We start from the raw sequence: 25,221 nt of genomic DNA on the forward strand, positions 1-25,221 counted from the left end.
AAGGGGGGGGGGGCATATTTTTTGACTCTCGAACTGGGTGAAATTTAGCCTAGAAACTGCCCTGGAAGGAAGGGTAGTACAGGGTCAGAATTGATGACATGGATGAGCAGATATCTATGAGTAGAATAGAGGCTCAGTGGGTAGCTCTACTTCATTTCAGTGCTGAGTCCTAGGCTTGAACATTGGCCAGGGCAAAATCTGCATGGAGTTTCTGTCTTCAGACACTTCAGACATTTCCTGCATCCTAAAAAACATACTAATAAGTCAACTGGTTTACCCCAAAACAATCCTATATTGAAAATATTAGACTATAACTGTGGTAGGGATAAGATTGTGAGCTCCTCTGAGGACAGTCAGTGACATGACTCTGTAAAGTGCTGCAGAAGATGTCAGTGCTATATAAATACATAATAATAATATGGTAGGACATTATTCTATAACTACGGTAGGGTTAGATTGTGAGCTACTCTGAGGACAGTCAGTGACATGACTATGTACTCTGTAAAGTGCTGCAGAATATGTCAGTGCTATATGAATACATAATAATAATATGGTAGGACATTACAGTTTGACTATGGTAGGGATTAAATTGTAAGCTCCAGTGAGCAGTCAGTGACATGACTATGTACTCTGTAAAGTGCTGAAGATGTCAGTGATACATAAATACACAATAATAGTTCCAAATGCGACTGGCTCCCCTGAAGAGTGCTCAGACTAGTGTACATAGTTGTGCACATTGTTCCCCAAGTAGCAGTTGTTTGGTCAGAGAGACTGTGGGAGAGGGAGCATGAGCAGAGGGTGAGGGCGAGCAAAATTAAGCTCCACACTCACCACAGTGACTGCAACAACACAGGAAGATTGATCCAGCGAGGTGTCCCCTCATGACAAGCGTCCAGCGATTAATCTTCCTGCCAGCGGGTATGCAAGATGTCACGTGACATTACAGGACGGGCGCCAACGAGAAGTCAAGCGACCACAGTACTTTACGGGGTGTCGTCAAGGATCTTAAAGATCCGATCCTCAGTGACGGTCACTTTTCACCACACGACGCTAAGCGATGTCACGACATCGTGTAAATGACTACTTGTCGTTCAAAAAAAAAATTTGATGGACATCGGGAAAATCGTTGGAAAAATCGTGAGGTGGTACATAGCATTAGAGAGAGGGCAAACAGACAGCATTAATGGAAATACATTATTATGCCAGCTTCAATTATAAGTAGTGATGGATGTAATTACACACATTGCTTACATGTCCATTATCATTGTTTGAGCTTTAGATGCTGCCCTCCTATTCACTCTCTCACAATGAAAGACAAAACTTGCAACCCCCACTGTGTCCATTACACACTTCAAACACTGTCCTGGTGAATTCAGGGAGAAGAGCAGGCTGTGTGTCCCAATGGGGAGAGGATCAGATGATCCTACCGCTCCATAGCTAGTCATGGCAAGCGTCCTGACATCTAGACATGCAGGACTAGCAGAGCACAGGGCTGTCTGCAGAGTTTACTGTTTGTTTGTCTTGCTCGCTCTGCAGACTCAGTAACATTTGGGGGTAGGGCGCTGTCACCTCTGTACACTGAATAGTGAGGGACTGTCTCAAATCTTTCTATGAATCCTTATTAGATGCATTCCTAAAAACACTTGTGAGAGTAGAACAGAGTAACCAAGCAGCTCAGGGTGACCCAAGCTACTAGTAATGTATAGGGGGATAAAAGGAACCAAGAAGCCCTCCTACTAAAAAAGCAAAGCTTGGTGTAATTGCCTTCTTAAAACAGAGAGTAGAAAACTTTCTCTACATACCCTTAAACCGCAGTCAGTCACTCAGGCTCAGAAAGGTGGGGCAGAGAACAGCTATAAACCAGACACCTTCTTCTTAGGGAGTATCCAGAAATCTGAACTCTGAATGATTCTTTATCCGTGACTTAGCAGAATGCTATTTGTGAAAAGAGCAGAGTATCCAAGCAGCTCAGGGTGATCCGAGCTTCTAGGAATGTATAGGGGGATAAAAGTTACCAAAATGCCCTGCTACAAAAAAAGCAAAGCTTGGTGTAATTTGCCTTCTTAAAACAGAAGGAAATCTATTTCTCTCCAGTCCCTTACAACGGTCTTTCAGGACTGGAATTTTTATTTCCCCTTAGACTGACAGTAATTTATTGCGCCTTCCCCATCAAAGCCCCTCCAAGCCACTGCCTGGGTGGTCAGTAGGTTAAGGCGCCCCTGCCTCAGTGTATCTCCTCTGTATCTCCCTGTGACCTTCTCCCCCACCCCTGACAGCACCCCGTGACCTCACCTTCCACCCCTGACATCACCCTGTGACCTTCTCCCCCACCCCTGACAGCACCCTTTGACCTTCTCCCCCACCCCTGACAGCACCCCGTGACCTCTCCTTCCACCCCAGACATCACCCTGTGACCTTCTTCCCCACCCCTGACAGCACCCTTTGACCTTCTCCCCCACCCCTGACAGCACCCTGTGACCTCTCCTTCCACCCCTGACATTACCCTGTAACCTTCTCCCCCACCCCTGACAGCACCCTTTGACCTTCTCCCCCACCCCTGACAGCACCCTGTGACCTCTCCTTCCACCCCAGACAGCACCCTGTGACCTTCTCCCCCACCCCTGACTGCACCCTGTGACCTTCTCCCCACCCCTGACAGCACCCTGTGACCTTCTCCCCCACCCCTGACAGCACCCTTTGACCTTCTCCCCCACCCCTAACAGCACCCTGTGACCTCTCCTTCCACCCCTGACAGCACCCTGTGACCTCTCCTTCTACCCCTGACAGCACCCTGTGACCTCTCCTTCCACCCCTGACAGCACCCTGTAACCTTCTCCCCAACCCCTGACAGCACCCTTTGACCTTCTCCCCCACCCCTGACAGCACCCTGTGACCTCTCCTTCCACCCCTGACAGCACCCTGTGACCTCTCCTTCCACCCCTGACAGCACCCTGTGACCTTCTCCCCCACCCCTGACAGCACCCTGTGACTTCTACTTCCACCCCTTGAAGTACCCTGTGAACTCTCCCCCCCCCCCACGCACATAGCAGTACCGCATGACCTTCCCCCACTCCCAGGCTGTACCCTGTTATCTCCTCCCTTTACTCAGCAGCACCCAGTGACCTCCTACTAACCATTGTGGCACCCAGTGACCTCTCTTCTCTACCCGCCAGCAGCACCTAGTGATCTCTCCCCCCAGCAGCACCCAGTGTCCTCCCCCACCCCTTGGCAGCACCCAGTGACCTCTTCCTACCCCCAGCAGCATCCAGAGACCCCCCCCACCACCACCACCACCACCACCTCCCAGCAGCACCCAGTGACCACCCACCCCTTAGCATAATCTAGTGACCCCTCCCTCTAGCAGCACTCAGTGACCTCTTTCTATGCCCAGCACTATCCTGTGACCACTCACCCTACCCCCCCCCCCCCCCGCAACACCCATTTACTTTTCCCTACACCCTGGAAGCACAAAGTGACCCTTTTCCACTCTTACAGCAACCACATTTACCTCCTCCTACCCACCCCCATCAGCCGCCTCAACCACTCTCTTCCCCCAGTAACAGCCACAATGACCTCTCACACCACCCTTCAACACCCACAGGTGCACTTTCTCCCCTTGACGCCTCCCACAGGTGACAGGATATCTGCAATTGATCTGCGGGGGACATGGTATCTGCATTTGATCTGCAGGGGACATGGTATCTGCATTTGATCTGCGGGGGACATGGTATCTGCATTGGATCTGCAGGGGACATGGTATTTGCATTTGATCTGCAGGGGACATGGTATCTGCATTTGATCTGCAAGGGACATGGTATCTGCATTTAATCTGCAGGGGACATGGTATCTGCATTTGATCTGCAGGGGACATGGTATCTGCATTTGATCTGCAGGGGACATGGTATCTGCATTTGATCTGCAGGGGACATGGTATCTGCATTGGATCTGCGGGGACATGGTATCGGCATTTGATCTGCAGGGGACATGGTATCGGCATTGGATCTGCAGGGGACATGGTATCTGCATTTGATCTGAAGGAGACATGGTATCTGCATTTGATCTGTGGGGACATGGTATCTGCGTTTGATCTGCGGGGGACATGGTATCTGCATTGGATCTGCAAGGGACATGGTATCTGCATTGGATCTGCGGGGGACATGGTATCTGCATTGGATCTGCGGGGGACATGGTATCTGCATTGGATCTGCGGGGGACATGGTATCTGCATTGGATCTGTGGGGACATGGTATCTAATACCCAAACATGTTTTGAGGTGGCCATGTTATCTGCTGATTTGGCGGTTTTTATTTAATGGCATTATTTTCATGGCATTATATCAGATGGGATGTGTTGTAGTTGATAAAATGCAATAAACGTAATTGCGTATTCTATACTGTTTGGTACTGGGCCATTTAAAAATGGCAGGAAGCACATTTGATGGGCCCAGTTCAAATAAAAAGAACATGGAAAGTAAATGTTAATATTATAGCATTTCAGTGTCATGATACACCCACTCCAGTCCTAGCCTAACAGGTGGTAACATATTTACATATCCCATAATGCTTGTGAAAAAGTATTCTGAAATGAAGACCGTCTTGCTTGATAATCTGATCCTGCAATGTGACTGACATGATACCTTATCAGGGGTCCCCAACCTTTTCCGGGCCGGGGACCACTTTCTGACCAAATTTTTCTCCGGGCCCCACGAGGGGGGGGGGGGGGGGGGGGGCGGTTGGGGGGGCGTGGCTTAGCGTCCTAGTGGACAGTGTCGTGCACAGCGGGTTACAGGGGGGGGGGGGGGCATAGCTAGCATAGTTGCCCCAGTATAGGGAGTTTAGTTGCCCCAGTATGGCTAGTACAGTTACCCCAGTATAGCTAGTATAGTGCCCAGTAAAGCTAATATAGTGCCCTGTGTAACTAGTATAGTGCCCAGTATAGGTAGGTAGTGCCCCAGTATAGCTAGTATAGTGCCCAGTATGGGTAGGTAGTGCCCCAGTATAGCTAGTAAAGTGCCCAGTATAGCTAGTATGCCCCAGTATAGTTAGTATGCCCCAGTATAGTTAGTATGCCCCAGTATAGCTAGTATAGTGCCCCAGTATAGCTAGTATAGTGCCCCAGTATAGCTAGTATAGTGCCCCAGTATAGCGCCCCAGTATAGTGCCCACTACGCCTAGTATAGTGCCCAGTATAGCAAGTATAGTGCCCTAGTATAGCAAGTATAGTGCCCTAGTATAGTGCCCCAGTATAGCTAGTATAGTGCCCAGTATAGCTAGTATAGTGCCCCAGTATAGCTAGTATAGTGCCCCAGTATAGCTAGTATAGTGCCCCAGTATAGCAAGTATAGTGCCTCAGTATAGCTAGTATGCCCCAGTATAGCTAGTATAGTGCCCCAGTATAGCTAGTATGCCCCAGTATAGCTAGTATAGTGCCCCAGTATAGCACCCCAGTATAGTGCCCACTACGCCTAGTATAGTGCCCAGTATAGCAAGTATAGTGCCCTAGTATAGCAAGTATAGTGCCCTAGTATAGTGCCCCAGTATAGCTAGTATAGTGCCCCAGTATAGCAAGTATAGTGCCCCAGTATAGCAAGTATAGTGCCCCAGTATAGCAGCCCCCACCTCCCCCCCGTGGCCGCCGCTGCAGTTACCTTGGCTGGAGGTCTCTCATATTCCCCTCTCTCTCTCTTCCCAGCGTGTGAGTCACAACAGCGCGCCCTGCGGCTGCTGTGATAGAGAGGGAGGAAGCAGGAAGGAGAGAGCGGTTCCCATAGTAACGGCGCGCCCTACAGGAGGCCGCTCTTTCTCTCCTGCTTCCTCCCTCTATATCACAGCAGCTGCAGGGCGCGCTGTTGTGACTCACACGCTGGGAAGAGAGAAAAGGGGAATATAAGAGACCACGCGGCCGCCAAAGGTAACAGCAGCGGCGGCCGCGGAGGGGGCGGGGCGGCGGAGGCAGACAAGAGGACAGTCCCGCGGCCCAACTGAAAACGTCCTGCGGACCACCAGTGGGCCGCGGACCACAGGTTGGGGATCCCTGCCTTACATTGTTCTCTGGTGACATGATGTCGGGACTTGTAGTGTGAGTGCTGTTTTTATTTGAGGCACATAGTGGCAGCATGTGCTGTATGGCATACAGAGCTGGATCATCCACAAGGCAGCTGCCTAGGGCCTGGTGAGAGTCTAGGGGCCTGGTGGGTGCAAGGTCCCACCAAACCTACCTAAATAAGCCAGGAGACCATCAGTGTAGGGCAAAATGTGTTATCTTGCCTAGGGCTCCATTTCATAGTAATCCTTTTCTGATGGTTTATGTTTTACATCATATGCAAAGTGTTCTATAATGTGTGTTATTTATTCATTTATTTTTTATTACGTGTGTGTGGGGGGGGGGGGAGGGGGGGCACCAAAGGATTTCTTGCCTGGAGTGACAAAAAGGCTAGAGGCGCCTGCCCTCATCGATAACATTCTGAGCTTCATTAAAAAAATCTGGGCATCAGACTCTAGGTTTATGTCTGACTGCGAAAGAGCTTCGTCTACAAGGTCTGAAATATGTGCAGTATATGGAAGTAAAGGCTCATTTTGGATGTTGGGGGCAGATCTTTGAGCAGGCGTGGGTGTGCTGCTGGTACTGCTGCTACTCTCCGGTGCCTGAACATTGGGGGACTGAGAACTGCTATCTCTCATCAGTAAGTCCACAATATCATCAGCCTGGCTCTCCATAATGGGGCGCCGTGGGCCCTTCATCATCAGAGAATCGCGCGTAAGGTTGTAGGCTTTTTTTGGAGTTACATCTTCACTCCTGACTGTGCCTGTTGAGGATTGGCCACTACCTCGCACTGATTGTCCCCTACCAACTGACTGTCCCCTGCCAGTTGTAGACTGACCCCTGCCTGGTACAGAGGATTCCCTGCTTGGTGCAGAGCGTCCCCTTCCTGCTGTGAAATAGGGATGTAGTGTAACGATTGCGGAATCGTCTCCGTGGTCAGCGCACCAGACGTGCGCTGACGCGGCGGATTTCCTCCACAAGCGTATAATTGAGGACACCCAGGCTAGGTGCTATGCACCTGCAGAGGGAAATTCCTGTCGGCAGGTGGAGCTGTGGAGTGCAGAGGAACAGCTCCTCTGCCCTACCACACACTCCAGACAGGAATTGTACGAAGGGAAGAAACGCAATCGCAAGAGAAGCGATTGAGAGTGAGCACAGAGACAGATTGTGGGTGTGTGCATAAAATTAGTCGCCAACCCGCGACTGTGCACACACCACAGCAGATAAGAAGCAGGAACGCGATCGCGAGAGGTGCGATCGCCAGACGTGACACAAGGTTACAGCAAGGCGGAGCACGAGAGTAGCAAAGGCACAGCAAATAATACAATGAGGAGATACGGAAAACCACAAACGCTAGCTAACTGCGAACACCGCACTCATTCGCAACAGTGCACGCGGTTATGCGCGGTCTCCACGTGATAAGCACAATAGAGACAAGCACGCCTAACTAACCATCGACAGACAAACATGAAACAGAGGACGTGAACGCTTGCTTAACGGTTACCTCACCGAGCCTCCAGCAAGCGGTCGTAGCAGACAAGACAGACACACGAAAACAGGAACAAGCGAGAGATAGGATCCACAGCACTAGCGAGAAGCGAGTGCGATCCAGGTACAGAGTAGCAGAACAGAAGGATCCACAGCACTAGCGAAAAGTGGCTAGCGCGATCCCAGGAGACAGAACAGAAGGATCCCCAGCGCTAGCGAAAAGTGGCTAGCGCGATCCCAGAAGACAGAACAGAAGGATCCCCAGTGCTAGAAAAAAGTGGCTAGCGCGATCCCAGAAGACAGAACAGAAGGATCCCCAGCGCTAGCGAAAAGTGGCTAGCGCAATCCCAGGAGACAGAACAGAAGAGATAGCTGGTAGCAACCGCTGCACCAGCTATACTCCAAGAACAGAGATCAGAACCATTTCCTGTCGACCACCGCTGGGACCGGACAACAGCAACAGAACAAACAAACAGATAAACAATCCTAACTGCACTAGGGAAATCTGCCTAGCACAGCTTCCAGGAATTACTCTAAGATAACTTCAACAAGAAGTAGCATGGCTGACACTCTCTAGGAGTGTGTACTACAAACCCTGAAGGAATGACCAGCAAAGGACTGTGGGTAATCCCAACCTTTATACTGCCAGTCATCACAGGAGGCAGGTAGGGGATTTGCATAACGAATGTATGCAAATTCCTCAGCAGCAAGGTGCAGAACTGACAAAATGTCTCTCTTAAAGAGACCTGCAGAATGCAGACGTGAACAGTGATCAAAACGCTGCCTGTCTGCACAGGCAGCTGAGCAGATTCTCACATGTAGTTTTTGGGTTGCTGGTTCTTGATCACTGCCTGTCGAGGTGCCATACAAACATCTTTTTGCAGTGGTTTCAATTCCTCGACCACGGCCACGAGCACGGCCTGCTCCACCTCTGCCAGACATTGTAAGGAATATGTTCAGCAAGTGCCAAACGTTATTGTTTAATTGAAATGTAAGGGAAAGTGACAAATGATAAACTTATAAAAAATAAATAAATAAAAACAAATCAAAAGAAAATTATTGTAATAAGGGACGAGAGGACTGGAGAGCTAGTCCAAATTATTTATCAATTGCTTTGGGACAACGCACTTGAAATAAATCCCCCACAAAAAAATGAAAATAAAATTCTATCAAATAATTAAATTAAAATGATTAAAAAAAATTTAAATTAAAAAAAAAAATAACAGAAATACAATTCACTCTCAGTACACAATCCCTGAATCTAACTGCTTTCACTGTATTACATATCACAGGCCCTTTCTTGTCTCTACGACTACAATCTACACGCTTTCACTGTAAAATCACAAGCCCAATAATCAGTTTTCCCTGCCTCTAACACTAAACAACAGAATTCTATGCCTAAACAAAGCCCTAACTACAATAATCAACTTCCTAACACAGGCTTTCAATCACACAGATCAAAGATTAAAGAAAATGCAATAGAATTGCAAGTAATATGGATGTGCAACTGTGTATCACTCTCTGTCTCACTCCTTCTCCTCAGAAAGTGAAAGCAACCCACAAAGAACACAGATCATGGCTGACAGCTTATATACTGAAGGGCGGGAGAAGCTACTATTGGTTGCTTAGGATGTAGCTTCCAACCAAACATTTTGACTGATTGGCTACTCTTAGAAAAGGGGAGTTGTATGATAGTAATTACGCGTAAAATTACGCGTAATTTTCCGCAAAATTACGCATACATACGCAATTTCGGTAGACGGCGTAATTACGATACCACTTTACGGCATACGCGTATATAATTACGCATAAGACCGTAAGTTACGCATAAGGCCTACGCGTAAAATTATATTAAATTACGATGCGTAATTACGCGCATGCGTAATTTCGGCCCAGCACTGGGTCACGTGCATGTACATTCACGCATAAGCACAATCGCCATTAAAGGAAGTCATGTACTTCCTGTTAGAGGCCTGCATTGGGCTGGGTACTCGCAGGTTACCTGAAATGCGGGTTGGGTGTGGGTACCCATTTTGATTTGAATTAGGTTGCTGGTCGGGTGCGGGAAGGGGGTCTGTGGGTGCAGGGACCAGATTCACCAGAAAGCGAGTTGCGGGTCGGGTGCAGGTCTAAAAAATTAGACCTGCGCAAGGCATCAGGTCGGGTACCCGTGGGTTACCCGAAATGCGGGTCGGGTACCCGTTTTGATTTAGTGGTGTAGTGGGTCAGGTGTGGGTAACGGGTCTGTGGGTGTGGGTCAGGTGCGAATACCAGATTCACCAGACAGTGGGTTGCGGGTCTGGTGCTGGTAGCGGGGAATAACCATGGTTACTGACTGTAACAGCAATCTTTCTCACTGGTAGGCATGGATTGGCTCTGGGGACACGTCTCCTTCTACCAATTCCTCCTGCTTCAGGGTCCAACAGGAGCATGCCTGTGCAAGCTCACAATCCTGCGCGACACCCTGCTCAGTGCACGGACATGACACTATAGCAGCAGCTGTCACAGACATGAGAGTCACGTCCGTGCAGCTGTAGTAGTTTTTCATTTTATGTTCTTTGGTGCCTCTGCTCCACAATTATCTATATGTTTCACCCTTGGTGGAGGGTTGTTGAAAAAAACTGATAGCCAATCAGTTTTTAATCCATGCAGTGTGAACAAGGCCTGATGGATGATTACCTTATAGCCCTGTGTGGGTGTACACTAAAGACTAAAGAAAAAAAATTGTACATCCTATAGAAACGGGTTTAAAACTAATATCCTATAATGCTGGTGCGTGACGAAGTAACATACAGATAAATACACAACAAAAGTACAAGGCGTAATCTAACGGTCAGAACTTGTGCACAAGTTAGAGATATCGAGGTAAAAAGTCATTAAGCTAAATCGTAGTCAAATTTGAGCAGGGTCATACACATGTATCAGATGTCAGTCGTATTGCAAGGATCAGGCAGTAACAGAGCCAGGGACAGGCCGAGTCGGTAACGTAAATCAGATGGCAGCGGTACAGAAGGACTAGACTAGAGCGAGGTCAGGAAACAAGCAAGAAGTCGGTACACAGATAAATATACAGTAAGATGTTACTTCAATAAAATCAGGAGGATATTACGAAAGAATTACAAATGTATACGGTGGCTGGATGGTGTACTGGTTAAGGGCTCTGCCTCTGACACAGGAGACCTGGGTTCGAATCTCGGCTCTGCCTGTTCAGTAAGCCAGTAATTCAGTAAGGAGCTCTTTGGGCAAGACTCCCTAACACTGCTACTGCCTACTGAGTGCACTCTAGTGGCTGCCTCGCAAGCGCTTTGAGTCCGACAGGAGAAAGGCGCTATACAAATACTGCAATTATTATTATTATTATTATATATAGAAAACAACAAAGACTGACTAACTGGATTACATATATATTGTGCGTCTACACAATATATTAATGTAGCTCAAAGTAGCTAACTAGACCAAGAACCAGCTAACTGATTAGTATCAAGGTCAGCGAGCACTGAATGCTCTTTGCCTTAAATACAAAACTCCTCAATCAGAAGCCACTCCCATTTGGTGATGTCACTTATGACATCACCTGCTGTCATCCTAAATTCTCCTGCTGAGTCTATAAGGCTCACTAGGGGTCACGCGTGAGCCGGAAGACATGGCCGGAAGGAAGCCGCCAGAGGATTTCAGCGTGGCAGTCCCGCCGCTCGCCCGGACAACGCCGGAGACGTCGCAGGACCTGCTGCTGGAAGGTAAGCTCGTCACTTATCCAAAGTAAATGTCCATGATTAATTTTCTAAACAGATATACTAACCAGCAGCAAAACTTACATTTTGGGTAGGACAGTGGTGTAGTGGTTAGCACTCTGCCTTACAGCGCTGGTTCCCTGGTTTGAATCCCAGTCTGGGCACAGAGTTTGTATGTTCTTTGTTCTTTCGTTCCTGCGTGGCTTTCCTCTTGGCACCCTGGTTTCCTCCCACATCCCAAAAACATACCGATAAGTAAGTTAATTTGCTTCCCCCTAAATTGGTCCTAGACTACAATAATAATACAATAACATTTGTAAAGCGCTTTTCTCCCATAGAACTCAAAGCACATACAATACATACATAGACATATGACTATGGAAGGGTTTAGATTGTGAGCCCCTCTGAGGGACAGTTAAGTGACAAGATAGCATTCTCTGTAAAGCACTACAGAAGATGTTGGTGCTATATAAATACTAATTATTACTTTGTGAAATATAAACTCCCTATTTTTACGACAACCAGCAGTAAAAAAAAAAAGTCAAAAAAAAAAAAAAGACTTGCACATTTAGCAATATGTTCAAAAATACTTCTGTTTAAAACAGCGCCTTAACTTATCTTTTTCATTTTTTAAACCTACTCTAAAACTTGAGAGTGTGATTTTTTTGTAGCTATTGAAGACCACCTTGTTAAATGTAGGCCAAAGTTTTTATACCTTCAAAATCTACAAGTCCATCTCCATTTACATCCACATCTCTCAGGATTTCATCAACTTCTCGGGGACCAAGCTGCTGACCTAGCAGTTTTCTCATGGCCTCTCTTAATTCTCGAGTGCTGATACGCCCATCACCATTTGAGTCAAACTGAAAATGGTAAAAGAGAAAATGCATTTTAGGTTTCAAGCTTGTATGAGGACAATGGAATAAATCATCTTCAATTAGTTGTGGAATAATATATATATATATATATATATATATATATATATATATATATATATATATATATATATATAATGGCTTGCAAAAGTATTCGGCCCCCTTGAAGTTTTCCACATTTTGTCACGTTACTGCCACAAACATGAATCAATTTTATTGGAATTCCACATGAAAGACCAATACAAAGTGGTGTACACGTGAGAAGTGGAACGAAAATCATACATTATTCCAAACATTTTTTACAAATCAATAACTGCAAAGTGGGGTGTGCGCAATTATTCAGCCCTCTTTGGTCTGAGTACAGTCAGTTGCCCATAGACATTGCCTGATGAGTGCTAATGACTAAATAGAGTGCACCTGTGTGTAATCTAATGTCAGTACAAATACAGCTGCTCTGTCACGGCCTCAGAGGTTGTTTAAGAGAATCTTGGGAGCAACAACACCATGAAGTCTAAAGAACACACCAGGCAGGTCAGGGATAAAGTTATTGAGAAATTTAAAGCAGGTTTAGGTTACAAAAAGATTTCCACAGCCTTGAACATCCCACGGAGCACTATTCAAGCAATCATTCAGAAATGGAAGGAGTATGGCACAACTGTAAACCTACCAAGACAAGGTCGTCCACCTAAACTCACAGGCCAAACAAGGAGAGTGCTGATCAGAAATGCAGTCAAGAGGCCCATGGTGACTCTAGACGAGCTGCACAGATCTACAGCTCAGGTGGGGGAATCTGTCCATAGGACAACTATTAGTCGTGCACTGCACAAAGTTGGCCTTTATGGAAGAAAAAAGAAAGTGGCAAAAAGAAAGCAATTGTGAACAGAAAAGCATAGTAAATCCCGTTTGCAGTTTGCCACAAGCCATGTGGGGGACACAGCAAACGTGGAAGAAGGTGCTCTGGTCAGGTGAGACCAAAATGGAACTTTTTGGCCAAAATGCAAAACGCTATGTGTGGTGGTAAACTAACACTGCACATCACTCAGAACACACCATCCCCACTGTCAAATATGGTGGTGGCAGCATCATGCTCTGGGGGTGCTTCTCTTCAGCAGGGACAGGGAAGCTGGTCAGAGTTCATGGGAAGATGGATGGAGCCAAATACAGGGCAATCTTGGAAGAAAACCTCTTGGAGTCTGCAAAAGACTTGAGACTGGGGAAGAGGTTCACCTTCCAGCAGGACAATGACCCTAAACATAAAGCCAGGGCAACAATGGAATGGTTTAAAACAAAACATATCCATGTGTTAGAATGGCCCAGTCAAAGTCCAGATCTAAATCCAATCGAGAATCTGTGGCAAGATCTGAAAACTGCTGTTCACAAACGCTGTCCATCTAATCTGACTTAGCTGGAGCTGTTTTGCAAAGAAGAAGGGGCAAGGATTTCAGTCTCTAGATGTGCAAAGCTGGTAGAGACATACCCTAAAAGACTGGCAGCTGTAATTGCAGCAAAAGGTGGTTCTACAAAGTATTGACTCAGCAGGCTGAATAATTATGCACACCCCACTTTGCAGTTATTGATTTTTAAAAAACGTTTGGAATCATGTATGATTTTCGTTCCACTTCTCACGTGTACCCAACTTTGTATTGGTCTTTCACTTGGAATTCCAATAAAATTGAGTCATGTTTGTGGCAGTAATGTGACAAAATGTGGAAAACTTCAAGGGGGCCGAATACTTTTGCAAGCCACTGTATATATATATATATATATATATATATATATATATATATATATAATTCAAAAATGGCAGTGTTAATCACTTATTATCATCAATCAACAAAATGCAGTGAATGAACAAAGGAGATATCTAAATGACAGAAATATTGATGGAAGTATCAACAGAGTTATTACCTAAACTGCAATATGGTAAAAAAAACACAAAAGGTCGCTGTCTGTAAAATGTGATGATGATCTCTATGGCAATGTTATTTCTTGTATTAATTCTGTATAACTTGTATTAATATATATAACTGAGCAAAAGTTTTAGGCAGGTGTGAAAAAATCCTGTAAACAAAGAATGCTTTCAAAAATGGCAGTGTTAATCACTTATTTTCATCAATCAACAAAATGCAGTGAATGAACAAAGGAGATATCTAAATGACATCAATATTGATGGAAGTATCAACAGAGTTATTACCTGAACTGCAATATGGTAAAAAAAACACAAAAGGTCGCTGTCTGTAAAATGTAATGATGATCTCTATGGCAATGTTATTTCTTGTATTAATTCTGTATAACTTGTATTAATATATATAACTGAGCAAAAGTTTTAGGCAGGTGTGAAAAAATGCTGTAAACAAAGAATGCTTTCAAAAATGGCAGTGTTAATCACTTATTTTCATCAATCAACAAAATGCAGTGAATGAACAAAGGAGATATCTAAATGACATCAATATTGATGGAAGTATCAACAGAGTTATTACCTAAACTGCAATATGGTAAAAAAAACACAAAAGGTCGCTGTCTGTAAAATGTGATGATGATCTCTATGGCAATGTTATTTCTTGTATTAATTCTGTGTTCCTCTCTGTTGCAAGTAAGCTGCATTACCTGACGGTGGTATATGATTTATATCTGCAGGTTTTTCTTCAATAAACAATTTTAACTTGTTATATTGGGAGCTTATCAGCGTATACAGACCACTCTGCTCCATCAAATATTTGGCTTCAAAATAGCATCAATTCTCAACAGTTTTTGAAGGAACTCGGCTGGTAGGTTGTTCCAAACATCTTGGAGATGCTGTTACCATTTTTTTGCACCCCAGTTCCTATGTTTTTGTGCATGCTTGTGCGTTTCTCTGTGCCTCCCTTTGTCTTCCTGTGCCTCCTACTGTGCCCCTTTGTTACTCCTTCTGGCCCCTGTGCCTCCTTCTGTTACCATATGTCCCTCCTTCTGTCCCCATGTGCCTACTTCAGTCCCTCTGTTCCTCCTTCTGTCACCCTGTGCCTCCAAGTGTCCCCCTTTGTGCCTTCTACCGTCCCCATGTGCTTCCTTTTTTCACCCTTTGCAACTCCTTCTGGCCACTGTGCTTCCTGTTGTCCCCTGTGCCTTTCTGTCCCCTTGCGCAGTGCTACCTCTTCTCCCACGCATCCTTCTGTCCCCCTTTGTGCCTCCTTCTGTTTCCCTTTGTGCCTCCTTCAGTTCCCCTGTGCCTCCTTCAGTTCCTCTTTGTGACTGCTTCTGTCTCCCTGTGCCTCCTTCTGTCCCCATGTACCTCTTTCTATCACCTTGTGGCCCTTTCTGCCCTTCTGTGTTTCCTGTCTCCCTTTGGGCTTCTTTGTGTCCCCTTTGTGTCTCCTGTCTCCCTGTGTTTCCTTTTGTCACCCCTTGTGTCCTCTTTTGCCCCCCATGTGTGCCTCCTTTGTACCTTCTTCATTCCCCTATTTTGTCTTCTTCTGTCCCTCTTTGTGTCTTCTTCTGTCCCCCTTTGTGCCTCCTTCAGTGCCTCTGTTTCTTCTTCTGCCCCCCTTTGTGACAGCAACAGGTATTAGGCAGCATAATTAGGCAGATCTCCCACTCACAATCCCCAAACATGATTAAGCCGAGTCCCCACCCACCAAATAAGATTAGGCATACTTGTCACACCCCAAAAACCCCAAAATAATTAGGCATAATCCCTCCCACCTCCACTCCCATAATGAAAAATAGAGAAATGATACTTACCTGGCTCCTCCTGACAGTTTTGAACAGTGCAGCCACAAGATCTCTCACAACATCTGGCTATACCATAATGAAGCCCTGGCTGATGTGCTTGCAGAACATATTCCTCTGCATCACCCGATACTGTTATTATAGACAGCCTCAGCCTATCAGAGATTGCTCCATTGCACTGCTTCTCTGCATCCATACCGTGTTACTCCTAAAGTAAGACATCCCCTGAGAATAAGACCGAGCAGGAATTCCTAGCATGCTTGAAATATAAGACATCCTCCGAATGTAAGCCATAGCAGCAGCCCACATGACACCAGCAAGTCACGCTCAATACAAAGCTTGGATACAGGAGAGCAGCAGTATAATGTGAGTTCTACAGTCCTGTCTATGTGTCAGGCAATTTGTGTTTTTGTTGGATCCAGCCCTCCTGATCTGTCCTGATAAGCATCAGCAGCACTTCACCTCTTCACCTTTTCTTAGGACACACAGCTTATCCTATCATAGCTCTGGGGAGCCTGATAGAGTTTTCTGCCTGCAAGAAATAGACCCTTACCCACATGATCAGCCGAATCAATTTCTTGTAAGTGAGAGACAATCTCTGCAAACCACAAGCTATGTGCATGCTGCCTGTGTTTCAGCATGGCATGCAGTATATCGTACATTTTGTATACCCAGGGGCGTAACAATAGACCCTGCAAGGGATGCCTCCGCAGGGGGGCCCAGATGCCACAGGGGGCCCGAGGGGAGAAAGGTTTGAGAGACTGACAGCTTAAGGCATGGAGAAAAAAACGTATTCTGCTCTCACAGCATTGTTATATTGACTGCATGTGTCCACCACACAGATAATGAATCACGCACACTTTGGAATTTGTACACTGTCCCTGCTCCCTAGGGTTCGTAAACAACATCTGTCTCACACTGCAGCAAAGTTCTAAAGACTTGATGTACAAACCTAAAACAAAAACATCACATTTTGAAAAAAGTTCTAGACGTTCCCTTTTCAGCAAAAGGGATCCTAGATTCTTATCACACAGGCTAATGACTTTATGGCCTCTGAATACTTTTACAACTCAGTGTGGAGATTGATGTCTTACTGTTGCTGCTTCATTGAGAGCTTGTTGTCTCACTTGGAGTCCAAGTTCTGTTGTAATAACAGTATCAATCAGTGACATTCTGAATGCTTTGCCAAAGTTACATTGATACTATATCTTAGGTTCAGCATGTCATTGTTGTTTCTCCATATAGCATGTGCTCTCATGTAGTAAAATAATACAGCTGTGTGTGTATGTATGTACTGGGAGCAGAGCTGCAACGAGGGACTTGTTGCCAGCTGCAAGGGGCTGGAGGAAGCCCCGTGTAAGTAGATCTGGGGGTAGCATAGATTGCCTGACGTTTCCTTTAAGTCTAAGTGTTTTTATTTGCATGGAGAAAACACATTGGTCCTCAATTTTCCTGTGCAGAAAGCAAGGCTGGTGGGGGGCCCCATCCAAAGTTTTGCGGGGGGGCACCATCCAAAGTTTCGCAGGGGGGCCCAGTGATGTCTAGTTATGGCCCTGTGTATACCGTAGGAAAACTACCAGTGTTTCCCCCAAATAAGACATCCTCCGAAAAAAAGATAAAATTAGTAGTGCTCGGATACCTCTTTTTGATATCTGTATTGTTCCGGTCTGGATGCGGATAGCAAAAAATCTGGATAAATCCAGATATCTGGATTCGAACCGTTTGGATATCCGAGTCTATCCAGATATCCGAACCCATTATCCGGATTGAATCCGGGTATCCAGATTGAAAACTGGAAGTGGCCTTTAAATTGCTTCCAAAACGTCTTTTATAGTAAATGATGCATGAAACATCATGTTTTTTTTAAAGAGAAACAGCAACTGTACATGTGGGGAGGTATAATACAAAAAAAAAAAAAGGCTGTAAATCAACATCAGGAGGTTCCAGACAGTGGTCGTGCAGCCCACATTGTGTCCAATGCACAATTGGGACATCACAGTTTTCAGCCCAGACATCTCAACAGTTTTTTTTTCAACAAAATACAGCTATTGTAGTGGCGTAATAGCTGGTGGCAGACTGGCAGCAGAAGATTTGTTATGTGTGGACCCTGGCGGTGGGTAGAGATCTCTGTTGTAGAGCTGGTGGTGGCCTGCTCATCCACCATCAGCTCCATCACAGGCTCAGCGTCTTTCTTCTCCAATGTGCGCCGAGGACCCTGCTGGAAAATGGCCACTACATGCTGCTGCACCTCTGCAGTGTGACTCCCCCTAACATCTGGGTGCCCAGTGCGTCCACGGCCAGTGGCTAGTGGTGGAATGGACACTGACACGGCAAAACTGCCGATGGTGGCAGCAATGCTGCTCCCTCTCCTCTTGCCCTTGCTTTTCATGCTGCCCCTCCCCCGGGTGCCAGTGCCAGCAGACATAGTACAACTTTATATGTGTCCAAATGAAGTGGGGTACTTGTACTTTATTCAAATCAGTAGTACTAGTAGATAGTAGCAGTAGTAGAACTTAAACTAACGGAGTGACGGCAGAGCAGCACACACTGACACATTAACTGTCTGTCTATCTGTCACACTGTAACAGCACTGCAATTAAAGCGCAATATAACCCAGAATTTCTTCTTTGCTCTAATAGATTATTCACAGCATATTATATACAACCAGCATTTTTTTTTTATTAGAACATCATTCAAAGGGTTAAACACAGGCAGAGCTGCCGCATCCGAATGTTAAACAATGTTATCTTGTGTTTACTTAAATGTATCAAGTAAGGAATGTAATCAGGCATGCTCGAATGTACCCAAATTCGATTTGAATACATTCGAATTTGGGTCCGGGGCAAATTCGGATTCAAATTCGATCGCGACCATCCAATTCAATTTGTGATCGGTAACTGAATTCGGGAAATATTCTTGTTCGCTGATTCAGATGACTTTTTTTTTTAAGGGGAAATCACATTTAAATAGGTGTAATTTAAAAAAAAAATTGATGGAAAACTTTTTTTCTGCATTTCTTCTTTATTCTTCTTCACCGTCTTCTTTTTGTTCTCTCCATCTTTTTCTTCACTGTCTTCTTTTTCTGTTTTACCATCTTCTTTCTCGTCATCAATCATTACTATCATCTTCATCATCTTCTTCTTCTTCACCTGGTTCTTCTTCTTCTGGTTCATCTTCAATTGGTTTTTAATCTTCTTCTTCACCTGGTTCTTCTTCTTCATCTAGTTCTTCTTCTTCTTCCTCATCATCTATGTAATGAGCGGCGGGGACACGACCACCGCCGTCCCCGCCGCTCAGCTCGAAACCCCTTGTCGCCGGCGCATAGCATCAGAGCTATGCGCACGCGCGGCCAACGGCGAGACCTTTACGCGTCTCGCAGGCGCGTCAGCTGACCAGCTGGTCGGCTGACGTCACAGGGAGCGCTCCTCGCTCCTGATTGGCCGAGCTGGCGGGGACGTGTTTGGGAATCCCCTGCCAGCATAAAGACAGCGAGCTGCCATTAGCTCGCTGTCTGTTGTTGCGAACACATCGTGCTAGCCCTCAGACCTTAGACTAGTATCTGGGTGTTGAAATCAAGGACTTCACACCAGATTAGGAATTCTATATTGTATATTACTTGATTATCTGTGTATGATTCTGGCTACCCTCTGACCTTGCTACTGCTAATCGATTCTGTGCCTCTGCCTATCTGTCTTAGTTGCCTGATATTCACTACACTCTTGCCTGCTGATCTTGTACTGTCTCTGTCTGCCCGTTGCCGATTTTTGCCTGTCTGACCACTCTACTCACCAGTGGGCCCTAGCCATTGGTGAGGTGTGCTATCTGTTGGTACCCACCAGCTCTTCTGGTGAGGTCTCATTAAACTAACCAGTTACTGTTGCACCAAGCACTTACACCTTGCATCCTTTTAGCTATTCTTGTACTATTGGTGATACTACAGATCAACACATAATCAGGAATAGTCTGTATTATAGGTGATTCTGCAGATCACACATAATCAGACGTCTGAGTTGCAGCACCCGATCATTACAATCTAGTTCTTCTTTTTCTTCTTCATCTAGTTCTTCTTCTTCTTCATCTAGTTGTTCTTCTTCTTCATCTAGTTCTTCTAGTTCTTCTTCTTCCTCATCTAGTTCTTCTTCTTCATCATCTAGTTCTTCTTCTTCTTCATCTAGTTCTTCTTCATCTAGTTCTTCTTCTTCTAGTTCTTCTTCTTCTTCTAGTTCTTCTTCTAGTTTTTCTTCTTCTTCTAGTTCTTCTTCTTCTTCTAGTTCTTCTTCTTCTTCTAGTTCTTCTTCTTCTAGTTCTTCTTCTTCTTCTAGTTCTAGTTCTTCTTTTTCTTCTTCTAGTTCTTCTTCTTCTTCTAGTTATTATTCTTCTTCTACACACAATTAAGATGCGCAAATGTTATTAGACAAGTCGGCCAGTGCGCAAATATCTTATTATGAGTCTAGTAAATGTTCAGTATTATAGCGCCACACAGTCTTGCTACTCATAGGAGGAAATTTCCTCTCGCCCGTACTATCACTTATGTCAATGGGATCTTCTATGTTATTGCCAAAGTTTGGTTCACACCACCACCACACCAAATATTGGAAAGGGACTCACCCTTTTCTAAGACCCCCAGTTAGGTCTTATTTGCGCCTTGGGGCTATTCCCAGGTCACCCCCGACCTTAACGATCTGTGTCTTTTGTATTCCCACCGTGGGTTGTGCCAAACCTCAGAAATGTTCCCAACTGCTGATAATTAACTTCCAAACAGAAAAACTTCTCATAGCGTAAAACCGTTACCACTTTAAAAACGTTAACATTTATTGCACTTACAAATTTTTCCACGGATTCACAGCATGAGTTTTTTAAACGGGCTCTCTCCCGTATTAGTGGACTCCGGAGGGCTCTCCCAGTGTTGCGTAGCTATCCGATACGGCTGATGCGTGCACAGCCGTACGTGTTGCTTCCGCGTTGCCCTGCTCATTGCGCCACATTCCACGCCGTATAGGGTCCCGCCCGACTAGTTTCGTCACAGTTCGGGACTCATCAGGAGCTGGGGCCCCGATTGTCTAGGAGTGCTTTAACTCAATGTTTCTTCCCCTTCCCTTTACGTCAGGCAAATCCCGTCTGAGGATTCTTGGCACTACATGTTCTTCTACTTACAACCAGGGATGCTCGGCATGGCCGTTTTTTGCACCGTGCGGGCCGGGCGACTGCTCCCCGCAGTATTGTAATAAATAAATTGTGGTGTGACTCTCTGATCTGGCTGATGTGTCAGATTTAGTGCTAGGGTGGCTGCCTCAATTACTTTTTTTTGTGGGGGGAGGGCGGGGGTCTCTCTTGCTGAGGGGGTGTTGGAGGACCTCTGCCACTTGGGGGGGGAGGGGGCTCTACCTAAGGGAGGTTTGTTGGCCTATCAGTGCCTTTGTAACCTGCACTGAGTGGGGGTCTGGCTGAGGGAGCCTGTGGTGGTATTGTAACTACCACCCCCTCAGCCAGAGACCCCCACTCAGTGCAGGTTACAGACACTGGCACTGACAGGCCAACAAACCCCCCATAACTAGAGAGCCCCCCCCCCCCCCCGTGACACTTGCAGGTCCTCCAACACATCCTCAGCCAGAGAGCCCCCACTAGGTGCAGGTCACAATGGCAATGTGACTGGCAGGCCCCTATGCCAGAGTTGAAATATCATACACCACCTGTACTGGAAAGGGGTGGTGGGGTTCTCTGGCCGAGAGGTTTTTGAGGCAATGGAGCAATTTTGTGGTACCTGTGGAGTCAGAATGGGGGAGTGAGCAATACAAAAGGGTCATTATTTTACTGGAGCTGTAATTTGTTTAAATGGGTGCAAAGGAAACATCAGGCATTAAAAAAAAAATAGATCTATTTACCTGGTGCTTCCTCCAGCCCCCAGCAGCCTATGCGTCCCTCGCCGCAGCTTCACTCCCAGCCGGTGTCCTGGGGTCCCCCCCTTGCAGCATCGGTGGCGCCTGCACAAGCTCCAAAAATATGCACCTGCGCAGAATGCTCCCAGCTATCGGAGCATGACCGCGAGCAATGTGGACGTGTGCATGCACAGAAGTATTGTCAGGTCGGTGGCTGCTATGGGGGGGACACTGGGAGCGGAGTTGCGGCGAGGGACACATAGGCTGCCGGGGACTGGAGGAAGTCCCGGGTAGGTAATCATTTTTTTTTTTTTTAATGCCTGATGTTTACTTTTAAGGAAACATGAGCTGGAAAAAAAAAATTAAAGGTTTTGGCATGGGCACATATAGGGGAAGAATCATTTAAAGGTAAAGGTTAAAGGTAACCTTAAGTCAGGGGAAAAAAATTAGTTTAACTCACCTGGGGCTTCCCTCAGCCCCCTGCAGCTGATCGGTTTCACCATCACAGGCCAACAGGCATGGGAACGCGAGTGATTCTTCGCGTTCCCAGCCACAATAGCACCCCCTATGCTGCTATTGTGGCAAGAAGGGGGGGGGTGCATTTTTCGAAACTCGCCCTGGAAGAAATTTAACCTAGAAACTGCACTGATGCTCGGGTAGTACTTTTTAAAATCAGAATTGATCCGGATCCGGGTACCCAGATATCCGGGGACAATTCGGATATCCGGATTTGACCTTTCAGATATCCGCATGAACTCGGATATCCGGCCGCATTATCCACGGATACCCGACCTATTCGGGTATCCGGATAGAAAAACCGGAAGTTCCTTTCAAAATGCTTTAAAACCATTTCTAACCTTTAAAAACACCTTCTAGCTTCTTACCCACCTTCCTTGTCCTCCCAGGATTTGTAGGATGTCAAAAGCACACTCACATACATTACCCAGGGATTGAACCCAGGTCAACTGCGTGGAGGGCAGCTATGCTCACCACTATACTACCAACACTACAGCATGCTCACATACATTAGCCAGGAATCAAACAAAGGAATTGAACCCAGGTCAACTGTGTGGAAGGCAGCTATGCTCGCCACTATAGTACCAACACTACAGCGCGCTCACATACATTAGCCAGGGATTGAACCCAGGTCAACTGTGTGGAGGGCAGCTATGCTCACAACTATACTACCAACAATACACGCTGAAGCCAGCCTAGCTGGCCTGGGAAGGATGAAAAGCAAGGTGGCCATACAACCATTCCTGTTAACCTAAAGCTTACTTGTGTCTTACAACACATTGGCTTAAGACTTTACCAAATCCAATGCTCCAATGGGCCACATATATAAATCCAATTGCTGTCCTTTGCTGTGTGTGTTACACCAGCATCATCATCCAGGGAGGCACATGATCTTTCTGATTCTGAAGTCTTGAATTGAATCTTGTAAGCAGTTTCACCTTGTGTCCCACTGCTTTCATCTAGCAAATTAGGCAAATAAGCAAGCTCATTTTTCTCTTGGGTATATCACAATGGTACATGCTAGGCTGGCTTCAGTATGTAGTGCTGTTGGTAGTATAGTGGTGAGCATAGCTGCCCTCTAAGCAGTGGGCCTGGGTTCGATTCCTGGCCAATGCATGTAAACTGGCTTTTGACATCCTACAAATCCAAGAGACAGAGCGAGAGGAGGAGGAGTGTGTCTTTTTGCCATTGAACCTGTAATTCGGAGAAATCCGCGGATATCCGGGTTGGCTGTAAAAATATCCGCAGATAGCTATCCGAATTTTTTTAAAAATTCGGAATCCGAATCGGATAGTGTAAAAAAGTTTGGATATCCGGGTTACCCGGATATCCGGATGAGCATTCCTGCTTCTTATCCATTTTAGAAGCTAAAAACATAGCACCACCTCTTCCTCATCTCTCTCTCTTTGGTCTTCCAGGGATTTGTAGCATGTCAAAAGCAAGCTCACATACCTTGGCCGGGAATCAAACCCAGGTCCACTGCTTGAAGGGCAGCTATGCTCACCACAATGCCAACAACCACACACACAGCAAAGGACAGCACTTTTAAGTCTGGAAGATTCCAGGGCAAGGGTTGGAAGCATGAAAAGCTAGGTGGCCATGCAACCATTCCTGCTAACCTAAATCTTTTCCTGCTAACCTAAATCTTTTCCTGCTAACCTAAAGCATCTAAGCCCCTTTAAATGCAGGTATAGAGTTTGCCATAACGACTTCCTGTGGTAATGCATTCCACATCTTAATCACTCTTACTGTAAAGAACCCTTTCCTAAATAAATGGCTAAAACGTTTTTCCTCCATGCGCAGATCATGTCCGCTAGTCCTTTGAGAAGGCCTAGAGACAAAAAGCTCATCCGCCAAGCTATTATGTTGCCCTCTGATGTATTTATACATGTTAATAAGATCTCCTCTAAGGCGTCTTTTCTCTAGACTAAATAAACCCAGTTTATCTAACCTTTCTTGGTAAGCGAGACCTTCCATCCCACGTATCAATTTTGTTGCTCGTCTCTGCACCTGCTCTAAAACTGCAATATCTTTTTTGTAATGTGGTGCCCAGAACTGAATTCCATACTCCAGATGTGGCCTTACTAGAGAGTTAAGCAGGGGCAATATTATGCTAGCATCTTGAGTTTTTATTTCCCTTTTAATTGCATCCCAAAAAGTTAGCTTTAGCTGCAGTGGCTTGGCATTGAGTATGATTATTTAACTTGTTGTCGATGAGTACTCCTAAGTCCTTCTCCAAGTTTGATGTGCCCAACTGTATCCCATTTATTTTGTATGGTGCTAGACCATCGGTACGACCAAAATGCATGACTTTACATTTTTCAACATTGAATTTCATCTGCCATGTATGTGCCCATTTAGCCATCCTATCCAGATCCTGTTGCAATATGACACTATCTTCCTGAGAGTTGATGATTCTGCACAATTTTGTATCATCTGCAAAAATAGCAACATTGCTCACTACTGCATCTACTAGGTCATTAATAAATAAATTGAAGAGCACTGGACCCAGTACAGACCCCTGTGGGACCCCACTGCTAACAGTCTCCCATTTTGAGTACGATCCATTGACCACAACTCTTTGTTTTCTGTCCATTAGCCAGTTCCCTATCCATGCACACAGACTCTTCCCCAGTCCTTGCATCCTCAACTTTTGCACCAGACTTTTGTGGGGAACAGTGTCGAAGGCCTTTGCAAAGTCCAAGTATATCACATCTACGGCATTCCCAATATCCATATTAGCATTCACTACCTCATAAAAGCTGAGCATGTTAGTCAAACAGGACCTGTCTTTAGTAAATCCATGTTGATGCTGAGAAATAAGATTATTTTCTACTATGAAGTCATGTATAGTATCTCTTAGTAACCCCTCAAATAGTTTGCATACAACTGATGTTAAGCTTACAGGTCTATAATTTCCTGGATCAGAATTTTTGCCCTTCTTAAATAATGGGAAAACGTGGGCTGTACACCAATCCACTGGAA

The 25,221-nt window shown here is 45.7% G+C and overlaps 1 protein-coding gene across 4 annotated transcripts in view; it reads right to left on the reverse strand.

Moving 5' to 3' along the window:
* Positions 1 to 25,221, reverse strand: part of LOC137533954 (calcium-binding protein 2-like) — a 619,507-nt gene that overhangs the window by 154,931 nt on the left and 439,355 nt on the right. For all 4 annotated transcript variants that reach the window (XM_068255280.1, XM_068255279.1, XM_068255278.1 and 1 more), the window contains one exon: positions 11,977 to 12,124. In XM_068255280.1, coding sequence (XP_068111381.1) covers positions 11,977 to 12,124 — 148 coding nt within the window. The remainder of the gene's footprint in view (positions 1 to 11,976; positions 12,125 to 25,221) is intronic.

The sequence above is a fragment of the Hyperolius riggenbachi genome, chromosome 10 (genome assembly GCF_040937935.1).
Source record: "Hyperolius riggenbachi isolate aHypRig1 chromosome 10, aHypRig1.pri, whole genome shotgun sequence".
Classification (NCBI taxonomy): domain Eukaryota; kingdom Metazoa; phylum Chordata; class Amphibia; order Anura; family Hyperoliidae; genus Hyperolius; species Hyperolius riggenbachi.